Genomic DNA, 18,246 nt, shown 5'->3' on the forward strand with positions numbered 1-18,246 from the left:
AAAGTTCAGGCGGAACAGACTGATAGCATCCCAGTTATTAACAATTCTACTACCTGGGCTTCTGTTAATTCACCTGCTGTTATGCTAATGTTATATAATGTCAGATTATTTAGGTGGCTTGATTCCTTGAATCCAAAACAAAATGAGTTATGTAGGCTTTTCAGAAATGCTTATGTGTCATCATTCTCTTTTGAATTTGCTTTGAATTAATTAAATTATGATTCTCTTACATTAAAGGTTTACTAGCCTTTATATATGGTGTATAAATAGAATTTGAGTGGGTGACAATGCATACATATTGTATTATTGTGGAATATAAGCTTTTAACTAAATACATAAAATCCAGTGCAATTGTTTAATGCATGGATATAACACTGATGCATTCTCATTTTATGAGATTGAAGTTCTTTTTAAATATTAAGGTTGAGGTATTAAAAATCTGTTTGAACCCACAGACAAAAATGTATCCTCAGCTCAAACCGTATGTCATGTGTTGTGTAGTGTTTAAAATGTGAAGCAAGAGGACTTATTAAACTGTGTTTGACTGAAAGCACGATTTGCTGCAAACGGTACATTGCAATAACGTTTGGCAAGAGAGAGAAGCAAAACAAATGCGTAAATTTTTATTTACATGAAAATGTTGCTAATTGTATACTTAGATAACCATCCTACTGAAATATGAATGAGGTGATTATAAAGCAAAAGCATGCAGAAATGAGCTCGCAAATTAAACGAGGCAGCAAGCAACACATGCCCAACAAATACAATTATAGCTATAGTTGAAACTATGCAGAGGCACTGAAGGGAAGCAAAAAGACTCCCTGCTGGGTGACACAGTCCTGAGTGTGGGCTCCATCTGCACAGTGCTTATCCACATTCATTATGCTGATTAATCATTCCTCACCACCCACTTTCAGCCACACGCCAATCACCATTTATCTCGTGGACAGATGCACACACATAAAATAAAGCAAGGACGCTTTCAAAAGTAAATGAGTAACAACAACAATAAAAACATTATTAGTAAACTTTCTTCATCTTATTCTTCATCTTCACCTTCTGCTTCTTGGTCTTCTTAGCAAAAGTGTAAATGCTATTGGTTTTACACCAGTCATTTACCGTTACTAAACTACAATCAAAATGTGCAATGGAAATTTTTAGTGTTTTTTTTTTTTTTGTCATTCAAAAATTGCAATGTTGAAAAATTCATTTGGCAATTAGACAAAGAGTGCCTGTATTTGTGGTGAGGAAGAGCTCACAAGAACAATTCCTCCTTTTTACTGGCTGTTCAGTTTTCGTTATGAAACTAAAATAACCAAGTTCAAATGTCTGTTCAACAATTGGAATCAAACAGATAAGTTTAAAGAATGGTGAAAATGGAAGGAAGCAAGAGGTGTTCATAATCCATCTAAAACCATGTAACTCAATCTTATTACCTTCCTTCTCAGTCGACATGTCTAATGTAATGATTTGTCAGCAGAATGTGGCAGTACGCTGGCCTTGAAGTACCCCTACAATGTGTCACCCTGGCAGAGCGGGTAGATAGGAGTTGATTGGCTCTCCTTATTCTGCATTAGGGCCCATCAACGCCTCGGAGATGATATACACATCCCTGAATGTTAGCAGACAGTCCTGGATCTCCCCATTCATCCATGCCCCACATGAATGCTTGCATCCTTATTTTCATCTCCATGCACCCAGCATGCAAACATAAGTACGGCACATGCAAATGGATAGACGGTGTCAGTTATCCCCTCTGTCTTCTAGTCCCCGTAAAACTGCATTATGCATCATCTAACCAATAAATGCGTGCACAGTCCTCAAACACATGCAAACACACACACACACAAACACACGCACACGCATGCACACAAACACACACACACATGCACACACACACACACACACACAAACACACGCACACGCATGCACACAAACACACACACACATGCACACACACACACACACACACAAACACACGCACACGCATGCACACAAACACACACACACATGCACACAAACACACAAACACACGCACACGCATGCACACAAACACACACACACATTTGCATTCTGTCATGCCCTCTTTCTTTGTCTGTGTTCTTTGTTTGACTACAATAGACATAGTGCTGGTGGTCATTTTTGTAAATCAGGTCAGCTTCATCAAATTTTAAAAGACAGAGTCACCACACTACCATATAGATTATAACAGTGTGGACAATGACAAACAACAATACCAGTTGGCTCAGTGAAAGCAGGTCGAGTCTCAGAAAGCATTGCAAAGGTCTGCTTTTAAAAGAGCTGACATCCTGACAAAGCTATTCATTGCTTTTATTGGCGGCAGGAGAAGCAGCAAGGGAAGGGTCCTGTAGACCTTTTTTGTGTGTGAAAGAGTCAGGCACATGTGGGCTTCAGGGCCAGGTTCTATTGTGTTTGCGTTTAGTTTTGGCACTGCAAGACTACGAGACCTAAGCAGCACTCTGGCTAAGAACACATCTTCCACACTTGCATTATTTCAATCATGATGTGGATATGTGCCCATGAGCCTACTGTTACTGATTTAAACTGTTGCCTTTGGTGTTTTTATCTGTCCAAAAGTACCCAACAGCCTCTTTGCCCCAGAGGGGGGAAGGCTTAACTGGCATAATGATGGTATTTGGTCCCATGCCCTTACGGTTCATGCCAAAGGAACACAAGGAGGCCAAACAATGCCCAGATTATTAATAAGCACTTGTAAACTTGAATAGTTTATAGTGCAATCAACTGGTACACATGCAGGGAGTTATTAGCTCATAACCTTTCTCTGTTAGAGTACTTGTCACTGGAGAATTGCAAAAGAAGTTAAAGTTGCTGACAATGTTGCCATTATTGTATTAAACATGGTTTGCATTCTCAAAGAGAAACTGTGTCCAAAGGCTTATTTAAATTATTTTTTTACTTACAGTAGGACGGATTAAGTGGTGTTGGTTTTTAGGAATTTAGATTAATGCTTAGCAAGGATACTCTCCAAGCACTCTCTCAGCTTGTTCTTTTGTCTTGCCACTTTTTTCCTTATTATTCTTGTACAATGTTTCTGCTGGACTACCTTGCATTCCCTCATTGCTTAATTGGCACATCTTGGGAAATAGTTCTTTGTGATTACAGTTTATAAATTCTTAAGCTGTCTACAATGCATGTATACCCTCTTCTAATGCTCCCCCGGGCAAATATAAGCTTTTTTAGGTCTAATCAGCTTTTCTCCTTCCATCAAGCAAAAACAGCCCATGGTTCTTCATGCTGTATACATAGTTGGGCAGTTGCAGAGCCCTTGTGATGTCCAATCATGCTCCATTTCTAATTTAACCATTTCATATTAAAGCGCATCACTACAGGGTGGGCCATTTATATGGATACACCGTAATAAAATGGGAATGATTGGTGATATTAAAGTCCTGTTTGTGGCACATTAGTATATGTGAGGGGGCAAACTCCTCAAGATGGGTGGTGACCATGGTGGCCATTTAGAAGTCGGCCATCTTGGATACAACTTTTGTTTTTTCAATAGGAAGAGGGCCATGTGACACATCAAACTTATTGGTAATGTCACAAGAAAAACAATGGTGCGCTTGGTTTCAACGTAGCTTTATTCTTTCATGAGTTATTTACAAGTTTCTATTTGTTCACAGCCATTGACATGTCGAAGAGGTTAACACGTGAGGAGCGGATCGAAATTGTGTTGATATCTGGTGAACGCAGTAACTGGGTCATTGCAGCAGTTTTCAATGCAAGACACCCTACGAGACCACCCATCTCCCATGCTACAGTTAGCAAACTGCTTGCTAAGTTTCGTGAAACTGGTTCAGTGTTGGATTTGGCAAAATGTGGACGCAAGAAAACTGTCACTGATGAAGAAACATCAGTGGCTGTCCTAGCTTCATTCAGCAAGAGCCCACAGCGTAGCACTCGCCGCATGTCACTGGAGAGTGGCATTAGTCGAACATCCCTTCGGCGGATATTAGCTACTCACAAATGGCACCCTTACAAACTCCAGCTACTGCAGCATCTCAACGAGGATGACCCAGATCGGTGCACAGAATTTGCAGAATGGGCAAAACAAAAATTGGAACAGGACCCTCAGTTCATGCAGAAGATTTTGTTCAGTGATGAGGCAAACTTTTATGTGAATGGTGAAGTTAACAAACAAAACCACCGCTATTGGTTTGACACTATCCCACATTGGATGGATACCTCCAAGACTGTTGGAACAACAAAAGTGATGGTTTGGTGTGGTATATGGGGTACAATGATAGTGGGTCCATTCTTCATCAATGGAAACCTCAAGGCCACTGGATATTTGCAATTGCTACATGATGATGTGTTTCCCTCTTTATGCACTGAAGCTGGCATGTTCCCTGAGTTTTTCCAGCAAGATGGTGCACCACCACATTATGGGTGCCAGGTCCGAGCATTCCTAGATGAACAGTTTCCTGGAAAGTGGATTGGTCGTCATGGGCCAGTTGAATGGCCCCCAAGGTCTCTCGATCTGACCCCCTTAGACTTTTATCTTTGGGGTCATCTGAAGGCAATTGTCTATGGTGTGAAGATACGAGATGTGCAGCACCTGGAACTACGGATACTGGATGCCTGTGCTGGCATTTCTCCTGCGGTGTTGCTATCAGTGTGTGAAGAGTGGGAGAAGAGGGTTGCATTGACAATCCAACACAATGGGCAGCACATTGAACACATTTTATTAGTGGTCAGAAACTTGTAAATAACTCATGAAAAAATAAAGTTATGTTGAAACCAAGCACACCATTGTTTTTCTTGTGACATTACCAATAAGTTTGATGTGTCACATGGCCCTCTTCCTATTGAAAAAACAAAAGTTGTATCCAAGATGGCCGACTTCTAAATGGCCACCATGGTCACCACCCATCTTGAGGAGTTTGCCCCCTCACATATACTAATGTGCCACAAACAGAACTTTAATATCACCAACCATTCCCATTTTATTACAGTGTATCCATATAAATGGCCCACCCTGTACATTGACCTCAGTAGGTGAAAGCAAACATGTAATCATAAAGGCTTATATTTAATGTAGGCAATTTTAGTCTGGGAATTCATAAATGCAATATGCAATAAAAGCATTATTTTGCATCATCATCCTTTGTCTTTTAATAGATATGCTTTTTTAAGGCACTTATCAGGTCGATTGCTGTAGTTATTTTTGAGAACTTGCCTCCTCTTTGGGTCCTGGGTATTTCAGTTTCTTCTCTTTCTTTAGCCAATCCAACTCGCTAAATGATGTTAAAAGAGGGCATATGTAGGGACTTAATCATGCTGCAGAATCAGTCTTGGATTCACCAAATTATAAATAAAAGTCTTAAAATTCAGATAATTCTTTTTCTCTCTCTCTTTTTTTACCCCATCTGCATTGAGAATTAAACGTTAGGCTTCTGGAGAACAGCTCTTTTCTCAGTCTTTACTAAGAACACACCACGTGATCTAGCTTTTTGAAATGAGGGAGTCATCACTAAATGTTTTAGTACGCCCAGTTTTTGGTGCGTGTGGTAAGCTAACTCTCGTCAGCGGATGATATGGCCCTAGGGGCTTGTTTTGCAGAATATCAGAGTGGCTCCTTAATGTTTAATGTCTGCCAATGTATTTTATATTACCCCATCTTCTTTTCAAAAGGAAAGGCTAATGACTAACACTGCACCGCTGCTATTCATTTGTAATTAGTATTGCCCTACGTTGTGTGCAAATGCACTAGTAAAAATGTCAAAGAATTGCATAATAGTGGCCATTCGCTTGCATTTAAACTTAGCATATCCTAATTGAGTCAGTGTATGCATATCACTTTTATTACTCATTGGTTGACATACCAGCGCTTTTAGGTAAATAGTGGGACATTTCTTTTTATTCCTTTTTATGCTTTTTATATAAGCAGAAAATTGTTACATATATCGCACTCAACTCCTGATTTAGCGCAGAAAAAATGAAAATGATACATTGCTGCAATATCAACAGGAACAGACCAATAGTCTGTATGTATGTATTACACCTTCTTTTTCAAGTACAGCACTTATTTAAATAAATATTTCCCGTCTGACCTATTCTGACCCTGCTGTGATATACTGTACATGAAAACGAGAAGAGGAGTTTCCGCTATCAGTTTACATCATTCCTTTAGTCCCTGTTTTGCTCATTGCATTGTAGGTTTTTGAAAATATATTTTCATTTTCAAAGTGAAGGCAAAGTGTCTAACAGCCCTAAGATAACAGCAGATATCCTGACTTCATGTTTCCTTTGATGGCTTATTTCTTTTTTTTGGTATCTTCTATGCCTAAAAGAAATGCGCTGATGTGTAATATGTATACATATAAATTTAAATAATTTAGGGTTCTTAATATTTGTCGGATTCTCAAATGGTGATGATTATTTGGCTGTCATTTCATTAATATCAGTTCACATTATCAATGAAGACAATTTAAAGTGGCAGGCTGAATAATCGGTCGCTAACTTGGCTAACAAGTGCTGCATAAAAATAATGATTACTTCAGTTCTTTCAGCTATCTGAACACAAATGGATAATGGGTGTATCACAAGTACAATATACCTTTCACATAAATTTAATATTTACTTTGAAGCTCAATTTATATGTAAAGCTAATGATAATAATAAAGGTCTGGTTCTTCACTGGCAATGGCAATTTTAAAGCCGTATCAACTTACTGCATCATATACAGTCCTAATACACACTGACTAGTTGGTCTCCCAGTAAACACAAGTGTTGTCAGCTTTTGGCTTTTCACTACATCCCTTCACTTCGCCATGGCAACAACCTTTCCACCAGGTCTCACAGGAGTCTTCGGAAGTAGCCTTGCTTGTTATTATTGTTTATCTCTCTTGTCAATCACCCAGATCACCACCATGCTCATCCATATGCATGGCCCCATCATTACATGCAGTTGCTCATTGGCTGCTGGGTCTTGCAGTGCCCATGCCAGTCTTTGTTCGCTGCTGTAACAGGTGATTGTAGCAGACTGGCACATTGTTGGGCATCATTTTCATGGTGTAAAAGTGCACATGTGGGGCATGGCGATAAGTATGGGCCTGTTGGATTAGAGCTTAAGCAGGAGAAACGAGTCCCCCATGGGCTTAATTGTGGTTTATTTTGGCACACAGCACATAACTCTACTCTGCATCAAATGCCAATTTAACAATGAAATGTGAAATACATTATGCAGACTTGGGAGGGCTGGAAAAATAAGACAGGAAAGGAGAGGAGGTATTGAATAAACAAAGTAAAGGCAAGGAAAAAGAGAAATCAGGCTTGATTTGGTGCAATATCAAATGTGTTTTAGAAGTGATGGCCAGCACCCAAGGTACTACATGTACTTTTCACTGATCATCACCAAGCTGCTGATCTGTAACCACAGGGTCCTGGCCAGGTAGTCTGTCCTAAGGTTGAATATTGATTAAAGGAAAAAACACACAGGCACAGACACACACACACACACACCTACACACGCAGTAGGAAGTCCATTCACAATGCACCACAGCAGTTAAATTTTGATTATGTGCGGTCCATTCAGCTCCTTCTCTGGCATACTGGGTGCTGTATTTCCTTAACCAAGTAAAAATTTGTTTTCTGTTTTCACTTTCCAATTCGGTGTCTTTGTTTCTGTGACAGATGGCACATCATTCAAAGAAACCCTCTCAGAAGGCAGACTCCATAAACAAATTAATTTCTATTACTGTTTTGCATGCATGCTCTTTTCTTACTTGATTGACAGTCGCCTCATATATGCTCTGTATTAGTAATACTATATGAGACATGGCAAAAGAAAAATGGATACAAATGAGTGACAATTTCAGCGCAGTTCAGCAAAGTCACCCTGCTATCTCCACCTTGGCAAGTTTGTTTCTTAGCGAATGATTTGAATATAGTTTCCCCTCGTATACTTAAAACAATATGAATATCATAGAGGAGTGATAATAGTTGAATACATGTTTTAAAGCAAAGTTTATTGTCAATTATTTATAAAAAAGTTTCATTTGTAAGTCCTAACGGCTCACACCTATTCAAGTGAGAACGGATACACTTTTACCTCTTGCTTTCACTGCTTTGTGTGTGTGTGTTGCTTGTTTCTGTCTCTTTTGCCACTTCTCTGTTTTAATTTTTTTTATTTTTGTGTGTAAACTTGTACTTGCTTTCTTACCCTCACTCTTAATCGCACTTCACACCTTCCATCATAAATACAAGTGCTCAGGTATGCATGTTTAACAAAAAATCCTCATATTTTATCCTAAAAGGCAAATTTAATGTCACACTAAGTCTGTCAGCTTTTCCAGCCCCAACCCTGAAATTAATCCCTCCCCACATCTCTCCCAACCTGTTTTCTTCTCTCTGTGTGTTTGTCTTTTTCTCTTAGACTGCATTTCCCATTTAGTTTAATGCGATTTTAGAATCTGCCACACTCAGTTTGTTGCCTGTCAATCTGTCACTGTTGCTTTGCTCACAGTAAGATTTGACGTGTTTATGTCGTTTGGCAGGATGTAGATTGTGTAAACTATGCAGACTGTAAGACTGATGTTCTTTGTTTAACATGTTTACCTCCGAGACATGATTTGCCATTTCTTTCTGCTGTTTGTTCTTATTTTTAACCTGTACGTCGCTCCTGTAGTGTCAGATTTAATTATGGAATGTTTTCTAAGATATTTTAAAAAAGCACAAAAGTAATTGTAAATGCATTAGATATGATTTGAAATATAACAATAGTTTATTTGAGATTTGTAAACCTCATTTTTTTGTAGTGCTGAATATTTCCAAGCCAAATTTGTGTTGCAGTGTACTTTATTTTGCTGAGTGTTTTTCAGTCAAAAGTACCCCCATTTGCATAAACAAAAACACAACTTGATAGCCTTTGTTCCATGTATTCAGTTTACAGTTTTGTGGTAGTAACCTTTTGTTTGAGATTGATGCCGTCTACACCCACAGAGCATTGTGCAAAGTTACTTTTTTCTTTCTTTTGACTATTAAACTTAGTTTGAGAAAAAAAAACACTAAAAAAAGAAACTTTTGAAATTGCCCAAGTCTTTCTTTTTAGACTGTCAGGGGTTGGTTTAAGAAGTAAGGTTTGCAGAAAGCTGAGAAGTCTTTGCATCTGTTGATTATTTTGTTATTGATTCAACCCAAAGTCTTCACTGATTTGCCATGAGCCAGGTAAAAAGCCCGCTGAGGTGTCACGGCAGATAAGTGGCAGTCCCATGTTGTTCTCATCACAAGTGTGGGAATAATAGCAAATGTTTCTCTGTCTTCAAAAATTGAGGAGAAAATCAATTAAAAGGAGAAAATCACATCTGTCAAACACATGGCAGGCATGGCTTGTCTTCTGTCTTTGTTATAAACCTTCCATATGCGCTTTAAAAAGGGGCACAATTTAATCAGATCATATTTTAGACATCAGATAACGCTTTCTCGTTTCTCCTTTATTTAACCCAACTTAATAAAGAGTTTATTGCTCTGAGAAAAGTTTCATCGATTGACGTATCTCTAATATCGCTGATTGTATCTCAAGGGTTCTTGGGCTTCTTTGTCATTTTGACTTTACTTTTGGGAATATGCTGCTCAGAGCTCTGTTTTTCACAAGGTATGAGTTGTAGTATTATTGTACTTACAAGTCCAATTCAAAGAAATTTGATGATGATATACACCGTATATACATATATGTATTTAGCAGATACAGTAAGCACTGTCACTGTAGCCTGAATGTCAGTGTTTTTCAGTGTTTTTCATATTACATTTGCACTACATCACCAATTCCTTTTTTTAACCGCATGCAAGCATTTAAACTGTTTGTTAAAGTTTATAGTTATTTTATACCCAATACTGCCCATTAAGTTGTTCTAACTTGGTGTGTGAGCGCTGAATGCTATGAAACTGTGAATTGACAGCAGCAGAGATCAAAGTGTAGAAGTAAAAGCCCTACAGACACTGTCATCCTCTGCAAATGTTTAGTGAACCGAAACCTGTATCTCATTACTTTTACACTCTTCTTTACCCTCTCAGCTGCTTCCAATCCCCACCTTGACAGCCTGAGTACTAATAGCGAAATTATTCCTATATATATCTATATCTATATGTAAAAGAGAAAAAACTAAAACTAAATCCCCTCTGGCTCTGCGGACAGTCTTTATCCCCTTTATCAAGCTCGGCTCCTCTACCAGATGCCTGGGAGCATAAGGGTCCTGGTCAGTATCTAGGAATGTTCCTAGGAATGTGCTTTTCTGGACAGAGAACAAGAGAACAGAGATGTCATTCACAGGATGTGCTGGAGCCACTTTTCCAGCTTGGGGTTCACTGCCCCAAGTGCTCCAATTACCTTCACATTCCCAGACCTTCTATAGCTCCACTAAGTCTTGGTATTTCTCAAACTTTTCCTTCTTCCTGATGTGGTATCGTTACATCTATTACTATGGCCTTCTTCTTCCACTTGTCCACCACTACTCAGTTGGCTAGCCATCACCAGTTTGTCCACATGTAACTGAAAGGCCCACCTGATCTTAGCTCAGTCATTCTCAACCACTCTTGAGGTTGTGTCCCATTTTGACCTCGGGACATCAGGCAGGCTTTTTTGTCTTTATGTCAGTGGCTTCCATCGCCTCCTTTGGCCAGCTTATTAAGCCAGCACGGTATCTGATATCTGGCGGACGTAGGTGTTGATTGTCCAGATCTTGTTATTCCTATTCAGTTGGATCCTCAGGACTTGCCGTACTCTCTGCAGGTATTTGGTGGCTACAGCTTTCCTAGTGGTCTCTTCATGTTTCCTATTTGCTAGTGGGATTCCAAGGTACTTGTAGCTGTCCTCATTGTCTGTAACACTGGCTTTTGGTAGTACAATCCCCTCAGTAGGACTATGTTCCTTCTCCCATCCCTTCCCTTCACATCTAACTACACTTCTTTAGTCTGAATGACATTCCATTGTTGTTGCTGTAGATCCTGGGGGTGTGGATCAAGTCTTGTTCACTTCTGGCATACAACTTGTATGCCATGTTGCTGTGATCTGTTTTTAGATGCATTAGCCACTGAGTGTTGTAGTTATGTGTTGCATCCTTCTTAAACGGTATTCTTTCTAATAGAATACTGCTTAAAATAACAAAATAAATTAAATGAGTCAAGTTGTGCGGAAGTATGTGATGCTTTATGTTATTTTATTTCCTTTTTTTAAATTTATAGTATTTATGGAGCCACAAAGTAAAATGGAGAATAAAGCAGCAGGGTATGCTTTTGGACATTCCCTTCTTGTGACTGACACATAACTGCTGTGTGGATATGCACTTTGTCCTTAAGTTCCCACTTTCATCTTGGTTTTTTGTTTTTGTTTTTTTAAGCAAGACATGAAAAACTAAAACACTCAACTCTATGCAAATCCAAACAGTTTTCAAACTGACAGGTGGCCATGTTGTCTTTTTAATATAACGTGTAGACAATGACATTGCCAGTTTTCTACTCATATCAATCGTTTTTGCATAAAACATCTTACGATAAATGTGTATACAGTTGATACACACATTTCACCTACACCTGCTTTCTTTTTTTCTTTTTTTGAGGGTTTAACATGAACAACCAAATTTTGCTGTTGTTGGTTTATGTTTCGCCGTGTCTTGGCACATGTGCTGATATGTAGCGCCTTCATCTTCGCCCAAGGCGGTAAATGAATGTGTAGTTTTGCTAGCATACTTGCAGTAATCTCTCCTAGACTGCTGTGTGTGTCTGGTGGCCTGTGGTGAGGAGTCTGGCCCAGCATCATCACCCAGACTCCCACATTGCTACACATATGGTGCTGCCTTTGTGTCAATTGTACTCTATGGGGTTTCTGATAATTAACAAGATGACAGACAAATGAAATGACAAGCACAAGGTGGATTAGATTTTCCACTACCTTGTCTTCTTGCTTTGTTTTTCATTTAGTTGCATTCAACTTCCATATTTTGAAATGTTTTAGATTAATTTCACTTTTTTACGCAAGGTACTCATAATGTAACTACAGTTTCTACTTTGCAAATGGCAAATTTAACAGACATTTTCTCTTAAAGTTTATATGTGTAATGCCTTGTCTTGGATTTACATGCTGTGTAAAAGTGCCGCATCAGTTTTGAAAGGTACAGACATTATTATAAATGGACTGGAATACATTTATCAACAAGGACTGCCAAGGACACTTTTCCTTCATGTCTCTTCTGTGCCAGACCAGACTCATGGAAATGGAAAGACATTGTGAAAGACTTACATTATAAGTGTGAAGACATATCACTAATTATTTGCCAGAGAATAATCTAAATGATCGGATTTGTCACAGTATTAGCTGTAGCTATTGCAACAAATGAACAGTTTTCCTCTATATTACCGTTGTTTTATTCAGAGCCAACTCTACAATGTCAGACAGCACTGTTACTAATCCGACTGCTAATATTATCTTTTAGAGTTCATGAGAAGAACTTTATTCACAGCTTATTTTGTTCTGAGTTTATCTACCAGGAGAGTGTAGATAGTTTTTAGATTTTTGGAATTTTATTGCATACAGAAAAAGCCCATTTGGTTCGGTGAAACATGGATCATAAATGGATGTTACACATGAATTTTGGATAGTAATAGCATTCCAGCTGTACCTAAGCGGTCTAAATGGCTGCATTACTAAACATATTTGGATAGAACTCCTCGGAACACTTTAGCATGATCCGAAGTTTTCCCAGCATGATCCTTAAAATTACAATTGCACCAATATTTTGTTGTTGTTGCTCTGTTTTGTTTTGGGTTTTTTTCATATCCTAAAAAAATATTTATGTTCCTGTTGACATGATCAAAAGCCTTCATTATAAAAGCACCATTGCTTGCTGCAGACCTTAATTGGGGCTTTGGCAAAAGCAAGAAACATTTGATTTAATGGCTTCATCCCAAACAGGACTGCATGGCTTGCATTATAGCTCACTTTTTATATTGCTGAATTCCCTGAGGGAAGGACAGAGATGTCATCATTAGTGGGAAGTAGACTCTGGCTGTGTTGTCTGTGATGACTGCTGAGGTCTATAGCATGGTCAGCCAGGCCTGTGGCCCAGTAGCTGTGTCTGCTCTCTGTTTTCCCTGTCTAGGCTTCCATCTGGCCACGTGATCCTGCGCCAGTCTGCTCGTGCTGAATAAATTTGGGGAGCTAATGAGGAAGGAAGCTTTGTGAGGAACTGGAAAAGGGCACATCTTCCTCTCTTTTCCTCTGAGAAAAAGAGGTGGAAAAGTCGCTGTGGTCAATTTTATTAACTTGGCTGACCTTCACACAAACAATTAACATTTACAGAAAATGCAGCCCCTCCCATTATCTTCCTCATCTCCATCTTTATCTTTAACCTCACTACCAGCAGGATTGTTTTTTCTTTTGCAAAGAAATTTATAAGACAATTGTAGATTAATGGACAACCCGCTGCATGCATTTTATAGACAGTAGCAAGGATATGTTGGCAATGCTGCAGAAATTTGGATATCTGTTATTCATTATCAGGTTTAGTAATTGGCTAAGGGCCACCATTCTCACAGTAATAAACCAACAGTGAGCAGTAACTGCGTGACCTTATCTTGTCATTGTTGTATGAGTCCATCAGCAAACCACTGTGCACTGAGTAAAATCTGTTCCAATAAATCTGTTAAAAAAAAAGTGTGTATTCATTTATATATACTAAACAAAACTAGACAATCCACTAACTTAAAACACTGGGTCACAGAGCCTGGACCAAGTCTAAACCTAAGCAGCAGGTGAGTCCAAAAACAAACAACTAGCAGTTCTGGTCACCGGCCACGGGACAAGCGGCACTTCACTGGGAACTGCCAGAGGCGACGGGACTCCTCAGGCAGCTTGGTTGGAGGTTGTCAACAGACGCGACGGAGAACCTTGGGCTTGGGCAGAACAGGACCAAGTGGCGGAGCACAGACCTCTGGCTGGGACAAAACATGCTGTGGGACAGATGAATCAGGTCCACACGGCGCGGGTACCTCTGGGTAGGACAAGGCAGACGGTGCAGAGACCTCTGGCTGGGCCTGCACAGGGCACACAGCAGGCTCTGGATAAGCTACCATTCTCATTCTGGAAAAACATATGGGTTCCTGGACTGGCCTAACACCAGTCATCCCCACCTATGGAACAGGTACAGGTGCAGAAGTGGACTGGGTCTCAGCTGCCCTTGCCCTGGAAACTGGTGCAGGGACCCACCGGACATCAGCTGCTTCCACCTGAGGAACTGGTACGGGTCCAGAGGTGGACTGGGTCCCAGCTGGCTTTAGCCTGGGAACCGGGACTGCTGCAGGGGCCAACTGGACACCAGCCACTCCCACCCGAGGAACAGGTATGGGTGCAGGAGAGAGCTGTGTCCAACCCGCCGGGGGAACTGGAACAGGGCCAAAGTCACAGGTGGAAAAACTCAACCAGTTTCAAAAGCACAACAGTCTTTGTATTTATGAATTTATTGATGCAAGTTGGGGAGCAAAAACAGTCTTTTGATAGTCCAGCACACATTCACAGTAAACAGTCTTCAAAGAGGATAATTCAGGGTCCTCAGAAGTGACTGGTTTAGGGAAGTAAACTGTGAAGTGACTTTAGAGTCGCTAGCCCAGCCTCTTTGCAGACTTTAGTGGGTCAGCTACATGATGCACACTTTTAATGTTGGTCGCTTTTGAAGCAAACAAAACAGTCTTAGATTTTGATGGGCTAGTGGTACACTGAACAGTCATTAGGTCCTTTGCATAGCAAACAACAGTTTTTGACTTACCGTGAACACGAGGGAAAAGGTCTTTCTCACTCACAGGGAATTGCTCTTCAAAAGAAGAGCAGCGACCATGGGAGCCTAGTATCTACTTGCTCCGACTGCCCCCGACTCAAAACCTTCAGCGAGCCACACAGCGTCATTGAGGTGGAAATGCCAAGCATTTCAGCTTGTCTCCCTTGGAACAGACATGAGGAGACACAATATATACAAGGAAGGAGGAAACAGAGCAGAGCGGAAACACCTGGGAAACAGCTGAACATAGTCTGACTGATGAGACGGGAAGCAGAACAGAACATAATGCACACAGGACGAAGGACTGACAAAATAAGACAGGAAGCACGAGAGACGCACACAGACTGACTACATACAGAGGGTGAGGGCGAGAGCATAGAGGAACCAGATAGACACATAGGGACATGACTGGGGTAACAGAGGCAAATACACATGGAGACAAGACTAACTGCACAGGGAGACACCTATAATTAATACAGAAATCTAGACACAAGAGGATGGGGAAACACTAGGGGAGGAATTACTCTTACACAGTGTATAACAGAACAAGACTAAATATACCAAGGGAATGACTACAAGAAACAATAATAAAATTAACCAAGCGTAGAATTCATAATAAAAAAATCTAGAAAATCCACTAACTCAAAACGCTGGGTCACAGACCCAGGACCATGACAAATAACCAAAGCTTTGAGGCTTGTATGCTGCTTAATATGAATAAATGTTGTTGATACAAAGCGTAGTATTATGTCTTTGTGCTGATAGCTACAACAACAATCAGGGTCACTGTAGGAAGAAAAAAAATAGTAGTGTAATATTCAAGAAAAATAACAATGAACAATAAAAAAACAAATCTCAAAGAATAAAATCATGACTGTATTAGAAAAAAGCCAAAAACGTTTTCACAGTCATGGCCACTTGTATGTTTGGACTTTCTGTTGATCAAGTTTCTTCTATCAGTGTTTCTGATTCTTTCAAATCTTGTATTATAGTTTGAATGAAGAAACACACATTTTAGACCCTGTTTTCTTCTCTTAATACCAGTTCAGTTTTATCAACCCCTGCTGTGGTTACTTGCTTTCGTTAAGAAATATTCTGCTTAAGTTATTACGACAAATAATCTCTTTCATTGTTAAGATGCTCATAGTTCTTTTTCTCTTGCATTTCCAAATTGATGTTGATTATTCATAGTACTGTGTTTTTGGTTGTTGGTTGGTGTTGAGGAAAATACAAAGCACTCTAGTGGTATCAAGTAGTGATACTACTTGGAAATACATTTTACTAAAACTTTACCTACTTACTGTATAGTCTTCACTTAGACCTGGATCTCATCTGCAGGTTGACTTGTTAGGAAAGGCATGTGTCCATGAGGCAACATATGCAGTTTTTTAAACTATTTACTAACCTAGTAAACTAAATAGGAACACAATAGTATGAGTCCAAGCAAAGAGCTGTTGTGGACTTTTTTCTCATCTTTTTGTGTAAGCTAAACTGTCCTCCGTGTCTGTGCAATGATTTTCATGTTGATGTGGAGAGAAAATTACATTTGCATTAACAGTAGCTCTGTTGTTGTGGTGTGTGTGTGTGTGTGTGTGTGTGTGTGTGTGTGTGTGTGTGTGTGTGTGTGTGTGTGTGTGTGTTCTTCCATTTCTAGAACCTGATAAAGAACCTGCCAGAGCAGAAAGAGCTGAATGCGCTAGCAGAACTAAAGGGTGAATATGAGGAGCTTGTGGAGTCAGAGCAGTTTGGCATTGTGGTGAGTATAATTTTCTGGTGCCCGCTGCCTCCCGGATTCCAACAAGAAAACAGTCTACACAATCACATTCCCTGTATGGTATAGTCAAATATTTGCAAGCATACACTGTTTAAAAATTGAATTTTTACTTCATTACACACTCACTTTTTTGGGGAGCTGCTTGGTTTGGACACTGGTAGCCTATGACAAGGATTTTTAGAAAAAAGCAAAACTTCCAAATGACAGAGGCTGTAGTTGAAAGCGTCCTTTTGACTTGAGCAAAGAACAGTTCAATCATTTTTGATTAGAATTCTGCATCAAGAACTTACTGAATGCCATATTTTGACATCAGCTGTCAATGTTGTCTCATGATAAAATCATATCCTGAGGCTACCAATGCTGTCTGTAATAAAGTCCTTTGAAAAGTACGCAGTTGACGTCAGTTGGCTTGGTGATGTATCCCAATCCTCTAATCATTTTACCATGAACAGCCGAATTTCTGTCTTTTGCAGTGGTAAGATAAATAATGTTATAGTGAGCCTTTTTGTATCACAACTTCACAAAGTAATCTCCATGTCTAGCACTCAGAAGAACTATAATTGTTTGATCTGAGTACGCATACACATATAAAGATATGTAAGACATGAAGACCTTTGTCTTATTTTATTGTTCTTTTTTGTAATTCACAAATTGCCACAGACCTTTCAGAGACTTTTGTAACAACGAATCACCTTTGAACAGACTGAAATAAACAAACAAATAAATACAGATAAATATACACAAAATCAGCTTTGGACTTGTCCTCTAATTGAAACAGCTACTACTGAGGATGACCGACAAAGTCAGGTTAAATTGTTTTACTGTAAATCTATTCTAGAAGATGGAAAGTACATCATCAAGCTACTCTGACCTTTCCACTTAGTTACAGCTATAATTACTTTTTAATTAACTGCTCTTGCCATCCACTTACCAAGTGAAAACCCAGCACTTTAGGCAACTGTAAAAGAAAGTGTTCTTTAAAGGTAACTTTACAACAAGACACAGAGGTACATTATACAGGTCTACAAAAGAAATGCTAGACCTAAATGTTAGACCTCGGGCTCACAGCTATATGTTACATTACACTATTTATCTCTCTACTTGTCTGTGTCTTTTGGAAGATGTAATGAAGCAGAGGGTGGCAAGTTTCCCTCATGATCTCGCCAATGTTGTGATCGTACACTGCCCCACTGATGAAGTAGCGCCTCGTTGTAGAGATATTTAGTTCCCCTGGGAAATAAGCTATGTTCAAGCTTTTCTCTACCAAAGCTGTCACCAATATGCTTGCTTTCAGTGTGTAATTTGTACTTATTGTAGACAAATCATTTCAAGTAAGAGAGAGAGAAGGAATGTGTGTGCATGTGTTTGTGATTGAGAGTAAGTGACTGAGTGTGTATAGCTGTGCTTGCAAGGAGTTAAGGTAGAGGGGATTATGGGTATGTATTGCTATATATCATATGTGTTTCTTGTTTGTTTTTCACCCGATTAGTATTTCTACTGCATTGAAACATATTGTGTTTTATATTATTTAAGACAAAATCTGTTTAATAGATTTCTGTGTGAATGTGGAACATGTTTATGGTAGATTTGCAGTTTATTGCAGCAGTATTACACTTGAGCTTGAACACGATGGTGATAGTGAGGTGGTATAGCTTTATAGGATTT

The 18,246-nt window shown here is 39.4% G+C and overlaps 1 protein-coding gene across 7 annotated transcripts in view; it reads left to right on the plus strand.

Annotated features, from left to right (window-relative positions):
• Positions 1-18,246, plus strand: part of diaph2 (diaphanous-related formin 2) — a 350,677-nt gene that overhangs the window by 202,301 nt on the left and 130,130 nt on the right. For all 7 annotated transcript variants that reach the window (XM_063494477.1, XM_065469810.1, XM_065469812.1 and 4 more), the window contains one exon: positions 16,462-16,563. In XM_063494477.1, coding sequence (XP_063350547.1) covers positions 16,462-16,563 — 102 coding nt within the window. The remainder of the gene's footprint in view (positions 1-16,461; positions 16,564-18,246) is intronic.

The sequence above is a fragment of the Pelmatolapia mariae genome, linkage group LG2 (assembly GCF_036321145.2).
Source record: "Pelmatolapia mariae isolate MD_Pm_ZW linkage group LG2, Pm_UMD_F_2, whole genome shotgun sequence".
NCBI classification, from domain to species: Eukaryota; Metazoa; Chordata; class Actinopteri; order Cichliformes; family Cichlidae; genus Pelmatolapia; species Pelmatolapia mariae.